Below are 13261 nucleotides of genomic sequence, written 5' to 3'. Positions count from 1 at the left end.
CTTTGGGTCTGTTTTAGTGACAAACCTTTTTCTGTGTCTTACAGGTGTGTATGCGCTGGATAGCATCATGCAAAGCTGGTTTACACTTTTCACTCCAACTGAAGCTACTAGTATTGTTGCTACCACAGTAATGTCCAACAGCACTATAGTCCGCTTGCATCTAGACTGCCATCAGCAGGAGAAACTGGCCAGCAGTGCTAGGACGCTTGCTCTACAGTGTGCCATGAAGGATCCTCAGAACTGTGCCCTCTCTGCACTGACCTTATGTGAAAAGGATCATATAGCTTTTGAGACCGCTTACCAAATTGTTCTTGATGCTGCTGCCACTGGCATGAGCTATACACAGCTTTTCACTATAGCACGATACATGGAGCATCGTGGTTACCCTGTGCGGGCCTATAAGCTGGCCACGTTGGCCATGACACATCTCAACCTGAGTTACAATCAGGATACGCACCCTGCCATTAATGATGTTTTATGGGCTTGTGCACTCAGCCACTCCCTTGGAAAGAACGAATTGGCGGCTATAATACCTCTAGTGGTCAAAAGTGTCAAATGTGCAACGGTACTGTCAGACATCTTGCGTAGATGTACTTTGACCACTCCTGGAATGGTGGGACTTCACGGAAGGAGGAACTCTGGTAAGCTCATGTCTTTGGACAAAGCCCCATTAAGGCAACTCCTAGATGCCACAATTGGAGCGTATATTAACACAACACACTCTCGGCTCACGCACATCAGTCCACGGCATTACAGCGAGTTTATAGAATTCCTGAGTAAGGCCCGTGAGACTTTTTTAATGGCTCATGATGGACACATTCAGTTTACCCAGTTCATTGACAACCTAAAACAAATCTACAAAGGCAAAAAGAAACTGATGATGTTGGTTCGCGAACGATTTGGTTGACAAAAAGGAAAAAAGTATGAATGGATGGGGACGGGGGAGGGAGGGCAATACATTTTTACTTGAGCCTGCCTTTGTATCCTTTTTAACTTAAACAGAGCCACACCGGTATTATATGTGTATAGTTATATACTAAGTTTGCAAAACTAAAATGTCACATTGTGAAAGTATGTGTGTTTTTTTCCCCTTTCCTTTTCTGTTTTGTATGAGAGATTGAGAGGCTTAAAAGATTAGTTTGGTTTACACTGAGTCTATGTTGTCAAGTGGCAAAAGTCCACCAAGCTCTCCCGTTCTTTCTGTCTACATCCACAGCCTCAAAACAGAGAGAGAGAGAGAGAAAGAAAGAAAAAAAAATATATTGCAATGGCTTTAAAAAAAAACCAAACAAAAACACCTCCATCCTGTGATAAGTACCTCGAATGGCTCCAGCTTTACTGTTTTGTAACTCATCCTTACATTTCAGCTTATTTAAATGAACCAACCACCCAGACTACTAATAGTTTGAAAGGCTGACCCATGTGGCTTTGCAGTGCTTGTTCATCCAGAAGCATGGCACACACAACGCTTGTGCATGTGGAAACTTAGCGACTGTCAACATACATTCTCAGGGATTTATCTGAAAAAAATAAAATTAAATTAAAGAATGAGAGCATTTATTGTACTGTATATATATATATTATAGTATATGTCGGAATATTGAAAAAAATATAACGTTAACTAATTTATTTAAAAATCTATAATGCGAAATACTTGAAGCTGCAGTAGCTTGGTTTAAACAAAAACAAGGAAACATATTAAGAAGACTCAAGTGCGCCTAGCTTCAGGGGATGGCTCAGGTGATGAACCGAATATGCTGGGCATCTATGCAGAGCCACCTTTTGGATTGCATTCTTGGATGGAAATTAGGGGAAAATTATACATATATATATATATATTTATACAGATGCGTGTATGCATATGTATATGTATACACACTTGTGCACTTGTAACAGGCACTCTAGTAAAGAGGGGACAACACAGCCAGAGCAGCAAGCCTTAGCATTAAGAATACAGTATGCCAGATTTGGGGTTTGTGCCTCCTAGCCTAGAAAACTTAAACATCCCTTTTTTCACATCATGGGCTGGCTATGGATAATAATGGACCACTTTGTTACTACTCGTAAACCTAGCAATGTGCGTGCAAATTATATTGGATCCCAGTCCCCTGAAACACCTGGCTATTTTGTTGAAGCTATTTCTTTAACCACTTCGTGTAAAGTAAATTACAGAAGCAGCAGTATGGTGAAAATGGCCTTAGCATCTAGCCAGTTGTCGCCAGTGTCTGATATCCCATGTGATTTGTGTGCGCTGCCCTTCCGTCATTGGTGGTAGCCGTGTAGTACATACTTGTCCGTAGCTACCTGCAGTGTTTTCCAAATGATTGACATAATACATTACGCCTTTGCAGTAGCTAATAATAAGCTAATCTTATTCTGCATAGATATTTGACTTTGTGCAGGACAGAAAGTTATGTTGGTATGACTGTTCTACTTTTCAGTTAGTTTTTTTTTTAAAACGAAGTATTTTTATTTCCTCTAGAATTACTTCAGAAGAAAGCAGCCTTCTATCTTGCCTTGTCTTAATGCTTTAAAATAACCAAACTGGAGATCTAACTACCAAACTGTTCATTATATTATTACCAATTTTGGTTACAGTAGAGTCTTTTACTTTAGCTGATGGTTCTGAATCTTTGTGCATTTAAAGCATTTTTTTTAACGTTTTGGTGCAAAAGTTGTCCCGTGTCTCTTCTTTTCACTAGAGAACATGCTAGAGGTATGTTTGTAGATTTTTTTTTGTTTGTTTAGACGGAAAAAATGTTCCATGCTCTCCATTTTATTTATTATACTAGGAAAAAAAGGTTGTACTTCCTCACCCATGTAAACATCCTCATGAAGTTGAAAGTAATTAAGATTTGATACACTGATATCGATTTATTTATGTAACTAAATCACTGTTTTATAAACTTGTTAATGATCAACAATTCTTTTGTTTTGATTAAAATTAGTTTTTTGAAAGTTGATTTTAGCCTCCTTTATGTGTCTTTTGCTTGTGAATGGATACTGAAAACATTTCTCTGAATAGACTCTTTATTTTTCCTAGCTTTGCGTGACACATTGGATCACAAACTAGCAACATGCATTTGGGCCTAGTATGTTGTGTGAACTTAATGTGGTTTATTTTGACTATGTCCTGGAAAGCCAGAAGAATGACCTGTGTAAACCATGGTTACTTAAACTGTTGATAAGCATAACATGTGAGCCCAGCCTTTATCTCCAATGAAATATTTCAGGGTTATTAGGAAAGCAATCTTCACTCCTCCAAAAGCACTTGCATTGAGTTGAAATGCTAAAGCTGTCATTAAACCAAAATCCAAAGCTTAGAGTTGACTGAGACAAAGAGAAATGGCCAAAGAGTCCACTTTTAACTTTGCACCATTCGTGGCAACCAAGTAAATCAACTGTTAGCCTGTCAATTCAGCACATATGCACACATGCAGACTTCTAAGATGCAAGCATAGGGCTGTAGGATAGAAACCAGATTTTACCTGAATCATGATTTCTGCATGCTGCTCATGCCCTGCAAATAGGGGAAGTTCACAAATGCTCTAGAAATTGTTTTTGGGGATAATCCATTCATTTATTGGTGTCTTGTAAAATCTGTACTGGACAAACACAAGATCCATGACTCTAGAATTGTTTGCAGACAGTACTTTACACATACACCTTTTTATTCAAGTCCACATTCATTTGGTATTATATAATCAGCACAAACATGTAGAGGTAAATATAAAAACAAGTACAGTAGAAAAATATTAGATAGCCGGTTTGGTGTCGTGGTTAAGGCATCAGGCTCCAAATTGGGAGACTGGGTTCTAGTCCTGCCTTAGGCACAAAGCCAGCTGGGTGACTTGTCCAGACAGTCAACAGAAGTCACCACTGATTCAAAGGCACAAAACAACAACAACAACAACAGTGCAATCCGACGTACAGCATCTTTATTCAAGAGTAAGCACTGTATCAATGGAGCTTTATGATTTTTGAATGTTGTATGATACAGTGGGACGCGGTGGCGCTGCGGGTTAAACCGCTGAGCTGTCGATCGGAAGGTCGGCGGTTCGAAACCGCGCGGCGGGGTGAGCTCCCGTTGCTCGTCCCAGCTTCTGCACACCAAGCAGTTCGAAAACATGCAAATGTGAGTAGATTAATTGGTACCGCTTCGGCGGGAAGGTAACGGCGTTCCGTGAGTCATGCTGGCCACATGACCCGGAAGTGTCTATGACAACACCGGCTCCAAGGCTTTGAAACGGAGGTGAGCACCGCCCCCTAGAGTCGGACACGACTGGACTTTACGTCAAGGGAAACCTTTACCTCTACCTATGATACAGTTAAGTATTGAAACACAGGACCTTAGCGTGCTGAGGATCTGGAATCAAAATGGTTTCATTATCACTGCATGTAAACCTCAGATACTCATCAGTTGCTATATCTTTTAAGAAACAGTTAAATAACATTGAATGTGTATGGCTTTTTCTATGTACTGTGATCATGAAAACAAGACTGAGTTGTATTTCATGGAGTGGGAAAATAGCCATCTTCTACTACAAATTTAATTTTATAAAGTTTCGTGCATATACAAATCCCAGCCAGATTTCCCCACTTCAATTGATAAGGTAAATCTGCTTATAATTAAAATGACAAGAAAGAGGCAGCAAGGTGCTAAAAACTTATATTGTTCACCTGCATACTTCCGTATATGGGAACAGTTAATTCTTTATTAAAAAAAATAAAATTCACTGATTTTCTGCCAATTAACTACCAATGCTCTTATAAATCTTTGGAGGAGTTTACGTTGCCTAATGTTTTGTGATGACAGTGCCTCAACTGGCAGAAAATAGCTTGGTTTTTGTTTTGGTTTTGTTAAGGGGGGCAGGCTTTTGATTCTCAAGAATTCTTTATTAGCTACAATATTATACAACATAGTGAAGAAAGAATACATCTGGATACTTAAAGCCATGTGATTTATAAGTGCTGAAATGGAGACAGTAGTTTGAATACAAAGTTGGTTTAGGTGTCAGTATAAGATTTACCTGATCGCAAAGGATAAAGGCAATATTAGCTCCTTCCAGCTTTGAAAGTATAAAAAATATGAATTATTAGGAATAATTTGAAATATGGCACATCCTTCTAAGTTAATTTGATTGATCCTAATAAAAATGTCACCCAGCTATGATTTGGACAAATCTAAAATAATAGGTTGACAGCCAGTTTGGTGCAGTGGTTAAAGATGCTGGACTAGGAGCTCGGAGACTGTGAGTTCTCTCCCACCTTTGGCGCGAAGCCAACTGGATGACCTTGGGCCAGTCACTTCCTTTCAGCCCTAGGGGGTTTCAGCCCTAACCCTAACCACTTGTCCTGACAAGCAGGAACCACGCTGAGACGAGGAATGAGTCTCTAGTGTTTATTACTGCAACAGTAGACAGAAAATCCTACCAAACTGAAGAAGTGTGGGAAAACCCAGACATATAAACCCCAAAAGTCAAGGCAGGTCTGTTCTGGTTCTCTTTGAATGACAGCTCAAACTCTCTCTACTATGCATGTGTTTTCCCCTCTGGATAGGGGCCCCCTCCTGCTCACCATCAGTACTCATGACACCGCTTCTGAAAAACCTTGCTAAGAAAACTGCAGGGACTTGTCCAGGCAGTCAGCAGGAGTCAAGGCTGATTTGAAGAATACATGTATGTATGTATACACACACACACACACATGCACACACACACTATGTTAAATAAATAGTAGTAGGAAAGTTAGATGGATATGAAAAACAGATTAAGGGACACATTGTAGAATGGCAATCTTTGTGTTTCATACTGGTGCTGTCTCGCATACCTTGTTAAAGGTCCATTTTACAATCTTCTTAAGGGACACTGCTTCATAATATATCAGACTTCATTGCTTACTGTCAGTTCTAACTTGGGCAGCTGCAATTCCACTATAGGCTGTATCTTGTTTTCTTGGCTGATAGTCCAAAATGTAGCCATTTTGTTACCTGCTTTGAAATGCTTTCTGTTGAACAAGGTTTCAGACACTTTTGCCTTTGCCTTTATTTTATACACTTTCTGTTACCAGCCCTCTTTACTTGGAACAAATCCTACATGGGCAATTTTTTTGACCTCACCCACACAGAATGGAACTCTTCCATTTTTTTCTCATTCTCTTATAGAGCTCTGTAAACTATGGAGCCTGAAATGTGATGTTTTCTCCAAACCTACACCAAAATGTTATCCTGCTTTGCTTTATGTATTTTACTTCTAGATGCACGTTTTTGACTGACCTCAGTTGTAGGTGAGGAACCCAAGAACCAACACTGTACAAAAACATTGTGCTCCTGCTATTTTACTGGCTCACACAAATGTCCCCACTTTACAACAGCTATACAAAAACAAAGTATAAAAATGTCCGTTAAAGCTATGTTTATCTGAAAGATAATAGAAAATAACAGGAGCTGGGAATGACAATTGATGTATCTGGATCCCATTTAAATCAATGGAAACTGCAACTTAACATCAGATACAGAAAGGAGTAGATCCTGAGATGGTATGGAAGTAGCACATATTACTCATCCTTTTTTGGATCTCTTCTCTTTCCTCATGCCAGTGAACTTTGGAATGATCTAACAGGAAAGATGAATATCCAATGGAAATAAGCGGGCATGTGTAATTTCTGGAAATACGAAGTTTCCCACACTTATAATGGGTTCAGGTTTTTATTGTATGCAAATGCTTAATCCAACAGTTTCACTTATCTCAGTAGAATGATCAAACATTGTTTTAAATGAGCTTCTTGTGTATTTAGACTTTGAGAATATTTCAAATTCCTGACGATAAAATAATCTAACTGTTCTTTATCTTCATCTGGGAGTTTTTGGAACAAGTAGGGGCCAATAATGTTTGTCAACTCTGTACAACTGCATAGAGCTGTGCAGACATTGTAGGAAGAGAGACATACTTGTTTATGGTAGCAAAACATCAGAAGCAGTCCATAGCACCTCCTCCAACTAACAATTGTTATTAAAATGCATAGGCTTTCATGAAGTAAGCTGCAGTTCATGAAAGCTTATGCCTTGTAATAAAATTTGTTAGTTGGAAAATGTGCTACCAGATGCCTTCCAATTTAGAGCTGTGCAGTAACCTTGCCATAGCACTTAGGATTTTCTTTTCCAGCTAGCAATCTGGATGTGCATGTGTACAGTATTTGTGTAGGGACAGGCCTAAGTGGCTTCTGAAGCAGTTCTACAACAGAAGTGAAGTGGTGCTTCGTACAAGCTCCCATGCATTGCAAAGCATCACTTTAAAGCTTTTCAACATTGCTGGATAGTGGGACAAATGGATTACATTACCGAGAAGAGAAGGGGTCAAGATACCGAAGAATCCTGAAGCAGTTCCTTTCTGGTTCTGTTACTGGAACTGCAGCTAAAATCTGATGACTAGGGACTTTTGGGAGTTGAAGTCCACACAGCTTAAACTTGTCAAGTTTGAAAAACACTGGTCTAAATAAATTCAGAAGGAAGAAGGAACAAATGAGAGGAAAAATCATTCTCCTTTACACAATGCTCAGCCAGGCCTGGAAGAACTTCTTTCACCACTCGAGATGGGGAAAGACTAAAACTCTAAGTTGTCTGCAGAAGCTTCCATTACTGTGGTTGCATATTTCCTTAGTCAAAGTGTCACACTATGCAAACCGGTTTTGCAAGCATTTAAAACAATGTAAGGTTTTGAAAGCCCATGCCAACCCTGTTTAAGCAGGAGCCAGATGGGGAAGCAGAATTCCCTCCTTCAAATGTCTGTTGCTTTTGCTCTGAAGGGGAAGACGGTTCTTGCTGCTAGCCCACTGGCTTCTTTTAGTGATGCGGCTAGGACTGCATTTCAGGTCCAGCATTTAGGAAAGACAAAAAAGGGAGGGGAATAGGTAATATTAGATTCTTTCAGCTGATATGAGCAGGCTAGAAATCAGTGCTGCTGATCTGCTTACCACAACATCCTTAAAAATGATGTATTTTAAAGACATGTACTAAAAATATGTCATTCTTTTCTACAATACATAGTTCTTCCTAATGAAATGGACAACAGAAGTTGGTATTAATGATCTAAAGGAGTTTCAAATGGAAACTACACATGTCAAAGCTGTTTTTAATCAGGGTGAGCAATCTGTTTCATTAACATGAAATGGGAATGGATGAGGAAGAACAGCAAAGGGTAATACCACATGGCTGTTCTAAGGGATTCCCATAAACTCATAACAGAGGTCAGAGATACAAGTGTTATGTTGCCCAAATGCATCCTGTGAGTACATTTTTTCATTTTCCCAGCTGCACAATTTGACCTGCTATTGGGAATTCACAACATGAAGGAACACCTGAAAACTGTTTCACTCAAGTATTTGGAATTTATGAACTGTCCATCTAGATCACCTTTTCTCCAACTTGATGCCTTCAGTCTGGAGGCTACCACGTTTAAGGCAGCCACTGTAGATTAGACGAGCAATATGTTATAAATTGACTCTTTTTAAAAAGAAAGTCCGTCTGCCAGCAGTTGGAAGATTTGGGCTGGAAAAAGAAGCTTACTTTGCTCCTGGAGTTATGGCACATTGGCATGCAATTTTTATAGCTCGGTTTGCAAAGCTTTTGGAATGAGAGGGACTGAAGGTAACAACAATGCAAACTGTGGCATAAACGTTTAAAGTGTTGGCATGGGCTGTCTAGCTAAGTCAGACAGTTATTAACACTCCATGATCCAGATGTCTCAAATGAAGCACTGAAGTATGTAGTTCTGCTGTTCAGGGAAAGAAAGGTCTGTGAAGTTCAGCTTCTGGCATGATCAAGCCTACAGGCTGGTCTGCCTCTTGGTCTCTGTTGACTTTGTCTCCCCTTTCTTGGACTCAGTGGACAAGTATCCAAATTACACAATGTCACAGAGCACTACAGATGTAATGCTACATGTCGAATGGGCAATGCAAACTGGCAAACTGGTGTTGGGTTGGGGTATGTCTGATATCAGAGGAACATTATTCCAGAGAAGGGGGGCAGCAACAGAGAAGGCCCAACCCCAGGCCTCCTGCTGATGACATTTCCTACAGGCAGGGCCTTCCCATTTTCTAGTATGCAACCCTTCCTACTGATTGCTTCTTCACCCCTCCCAGCTCCAGGGTGCAGATATGAGACTATGCCAGTGTGTCTGACCCCAAATGTTTCAGAGAATACAAACAATAATGCAAACCCAAATACATGTAATACAAATCACATTTATTAATTGATTGACAAGTATAGCTTAGGCTACTATACCCTTACCCTTAGGATATACACTCTGCTTTCCCCAGATAATTACGGACAGAAGACACACAGAAGACAATGTCTGTCAGGAGCAACGTCTTCAATCAGGTCCCTTGGAACAGAAGAAATGAATCCCATGTAAAATTTAGCAATATCATGATACAGTTCCAAGCCATGCAAGATCGAAAAACATTCTGCAAGGATAGCAAAAAAACATGTAAAATGGCAAAATGATCAGACAGAGTCATCTTAAAACAGCAGATGTCAGCAAAGGGGCTACAAGAAGTACATGTCTGAGGGATATGGATGTTTGATGCATGACATCAGGCCAGTTGACTGCACATCTATTGCACACCACCAGGCTGAGTCATAGATCAAGTGCAGCAAAGGAGAAGTAAAACTGTTGCAAGCAGTGAAATATGGGACAGGAATACGTATGAAAAACTGACACACAAATAGGACAAAAGGCAAGGAAGTGAAATCTAGGCATCTAAAACGGAAAGACAGGGCCTAAACCAAAGACCAACAGCTCTGGAGGTTGCCAAATACTCAACTTCAAGGAGTCCCATAAACTGTTTCAGTAATAATAGAGGAGACTACCAGGACAAAAGAGTCAGCTAAATCTAACAGTGCATACATGCATGTACATGTAATTTTTAAAATGTATCAGGATATTCCCTCCCTTCCTTTTATTACAGTATGTGACTTTTTGCTGTTTCCTACACATTTCTACAAGAGATTCTAATTGTTTCTATTTCTGATGCTCATACTAATTTTTTTGTACAGTTGCATTGGAGAAATCCTTCTTGATCTGAACCGCTGGCTGGGTGCATTTCAACAGTAGGGAAAGAGCAGTCTGTTTCCTCAAGTTTGTATTTTCCTGGATTTAGGGAGATGACCAGGAAACTTCAACATTGTGGCCTAGACTAAGAAATCAGAAAGGCTTCTAGAAGAAGGCCATGGCAAACTTATGTGCATTGACTCTTCTCCCCAGAGTATTAATATGCTGTCTCTAGGGCCCCACAGCATGGAGGAAGCTCAAGATTTCCTACTGCGTGCATCTTTTATTTTAAAAAGAATGCTGAGGTCCTGTCTCCCTCATACATGCTAGTTCTCTCTTCTCTCCTCATGAGTTCTTTCCCTTCATTTGGGGGTAGAAATTTGGGGTACAACAACAAGGATACATAGTTATATACACTTCTACCCTGCAGCAATCAAAAGAACTCTCAGTGGCTTATATTTATAGAATATAAATGGAGTAAGTTAAAACATCCACTGTCCCATTTAAAACAGATGGAAACAAACATGTAACAACGATAAAAACAACCATTAGCGAAAAAGAACACTAACAATAAAATAAACAATGAAAAATGAAATGCAGCATCATACAGCCCTCCAAAACAATTCTGTCTTCAGTAATTTGCAGGAAATCAGCAAGGAGGAACCTAGCCTGATCTCCACCCAAAGGGGGTTCCACAGCATTGATGTTCTAAGAAATAGCACCTTCTCATGCCCCTCAAAACTCACTCATGCCCCTCAAAACTCTTCAAAATGTGGGATTTGCAGCAGTTTCTCCTTGGTTGTTCTGAAAGGTTGGGCCATTACTGACTGGAGTAGGTTATGTGGGATGAGGTGGGGGGACAACCCAAAGAACAGTTTACCCAAGGCCCCCTCTTCTGTCACATTATAATGAACCAGATGTGGGAAAAGCTTCCACCAAGCATGACTCATGCTCAGGGATGATGGGGGTTCCAGTTCAACATTTGGAAAGACACAAATTCCTCAGCCATCCAACCCCATTAACCAACCTCTTGCATTATAACTGCTATTATGTGTACCACCTGCTTAGCTTCTTGAGCCTAGAACCTTGATTATGCTGCCAATGAGTGAGGACTTAGATTTCTTAATTTAGTTGGTGCATTTACTCTTCTGTCCCATAGCTAACTCCTCCTGTGTGAACACTGCAATTGGACATGACACCTTACAGTTTGCTCCTTTGTGAGCAGCCATTGCAAAAGAGAAGTTGAGTGTGGTGACTCATCAAGGATTGCAAATCTGAGTAGGTTTCATAGTGAATGCTTGGCAGCTTGTAACACAAATTGTAACACAAATCAGTAGAAACTTTCTGACTTGCAAGCAGGCTCTCTTTAGGCCATGATGTAGCAGTAATGCAAGCTTCTCCCAATGTAGCACTGAGCATAGAGTACAGTTCCCTAAGAATCTCAGGATTGCTAGTTTTTATTTGTAGGTGTGTGCATGTGCCACGAGTTCCCAATGTCTCTGCTGTCATCTAATCGCCATCCAGATTTCTGCAGCCTAGATATAGTAGCCCTAATATGTATGCATTTTCAATGTTGAAACTTTTTTTAAAAAAAGCAAGGAAGTATAGAATTTCAATGCCATCCATTGTTTGCTGCCCACTTGTGCCTATTAATGCATTATAAAAAATAAGAATAAAATATTCAAATGCAATTGGTTTTTATATAGGTAGTTCTCATTTAGCAACTGCCTTGGACAGTGACCATTTGCAGTTAACAACAGTGATGAAAAAGTAACTTTGTGACCAATGCCCTCATTTATGACCTTCCCAGCGTTTCGTTCTCTCAGTCACACCTTCAGTCAGCACTCATTGTCCTGTGCTTGACCTGTTTTTTTCCTTTTTCCTCTCCTGGCAGAGCAGAGAGATTGCCTAAACAAACCATCTCTTCCTGAGCTGCTTTTCTCTACAGCACAGCACAGGGCTTCCCCCAAAGGTGCTGACTGCAAGTGAACAAGCTCAGCAATGTGACCTTAATTAGTTGATTAGAGCGCTCATCCAGCTGGCAGCTGCTGCCTGAAATTGACAAGATCCTAATCAGTTTTACACTAAAGGCTATCTTTTGCCTCCTAAGCAGTTCCAGGCTCACAGCGGTGAACACGCTAGGCAAACAGCCAGACTAGTGCATTCATTTCAATGTGTATTCCCCATTGTGTGCCTGCTTATTCTCTTGCAGTCCCCTCCTCTCCAATGAATGTAAATACAAACAACTACTCTCTTCTTGCTAATGATGCCATGACCACCCTCTCCGAGTATCTGGGGGCTGTGGGGGTCTGGATGGGGAACAACAGGCTTCAGTTGAACCCTAGTAAGACAGAGTGGCTGTGGATCAATGGCACCTCGGGTGCCATGAATTTGTCATCTTTAGTGTTGGATGGGGTTGCACTGTCCCAGACAGACCCAGTGTGTAACTTGGGGGTCCTCTTGGACTCATGACTCCTGCTCGAAGAGCAGGTGGCAGTCATAGCCAGGAGGGCCTTTGTGCAACTTCGTGTTGTGTGCCAGTTACACCCTTTCCTGGACTGAGAGGCCCTTCGAATGGTCACTCATGCCCTGGTCATCTCCCATATAGACTACTGTAATGTGCTGTACATGGGGCTACCCTTGAAGAATATCCAGAAGCTACAGCTGGTCCAGAATGCAACCGCGCAGACAATCTTGGGTGTCCCAAGATTTGCACATGTAACACTTTTGTTGCGTGAGCTGCACTGGGTTCCAGTTTGCTTCCGGGTCCAATCAAGGTGTTGATCATTACCTTTAAAGCCCTACATGGCATGGGACCAGGGTACCTGAGGGACCGTCTCATCCCTATTACATTGACCCGCCCCATCCGGTCATGCAGGGAGGGCATGTTACGGACCTCATCATTTCATCTAGCGGGATCTCGGAAGCGTTCCTTCTCTGCTGTAGCTCCCGCCCTTTGGAACATCCTTCCCCCAGAGGTGAGACAGGCCCCCTTGCTCCTGGACTTTCGCAAAAGATTAAAGACCTGGTTTGGTCAGCAGGCTTGGGATGGGAGGGGGAACAGTTATACCTGGGGATGGCTAGCGCCCTAAAGTGGTTTTGAGGGGCCTATTACACTCACGGATTGATTAAAATCTTTTAGCCATTTAGATTATTTTATAGTTTTATTTTTATTGTATTACCGTATTTGGAATGGTTTTGAATTTTAATCC

The 13261-nt window shown here is 40.9% G+C and overlaps 1 protein-coding gene across 1 annotated transcript in view; it reads left to right on the top strand.

Annotated features, from left to right (window-relative positions):
* The window catches only part of ZSWIM6 (zinc finger SWIM-type containing 6), a 107370-nt gene extending 104407 nt beyond the window's left edge, over positions 1–2963 (top strand). Inside the window, exon 14 of the mRNA XM_063295617.1 lies at positions 45–2963. Within this exon, the coding sequence (XP_063151687.1) occupies positions 45–907 (863 nt within the window). The 3' untranslated portion in view covers positions 908–2963. The remainder of the gene's footprint in view (positions 1–44) is intronic.
* Positions 2964–13261: the final 10298 nt, after the last annotated feature.

Source organism: Candoia aspera, chromosome 2, assembly GCF_035149785.1.
Source record: "Candoia aspera isolate rCanAsp1 chromosome 2, rCanAsp1.hap2, whole genome shotgun sequence".
NCBI classification, from domain to species: domain Eukaryota; kingdom Metazoa; phylum Chordata; class Lepidosauria; order Squamata; family Boidae; genus Candoia; species Candoia aspera.
This window is presented reverse-complemented; position numbering and strand designations above follow the sequence as displayed.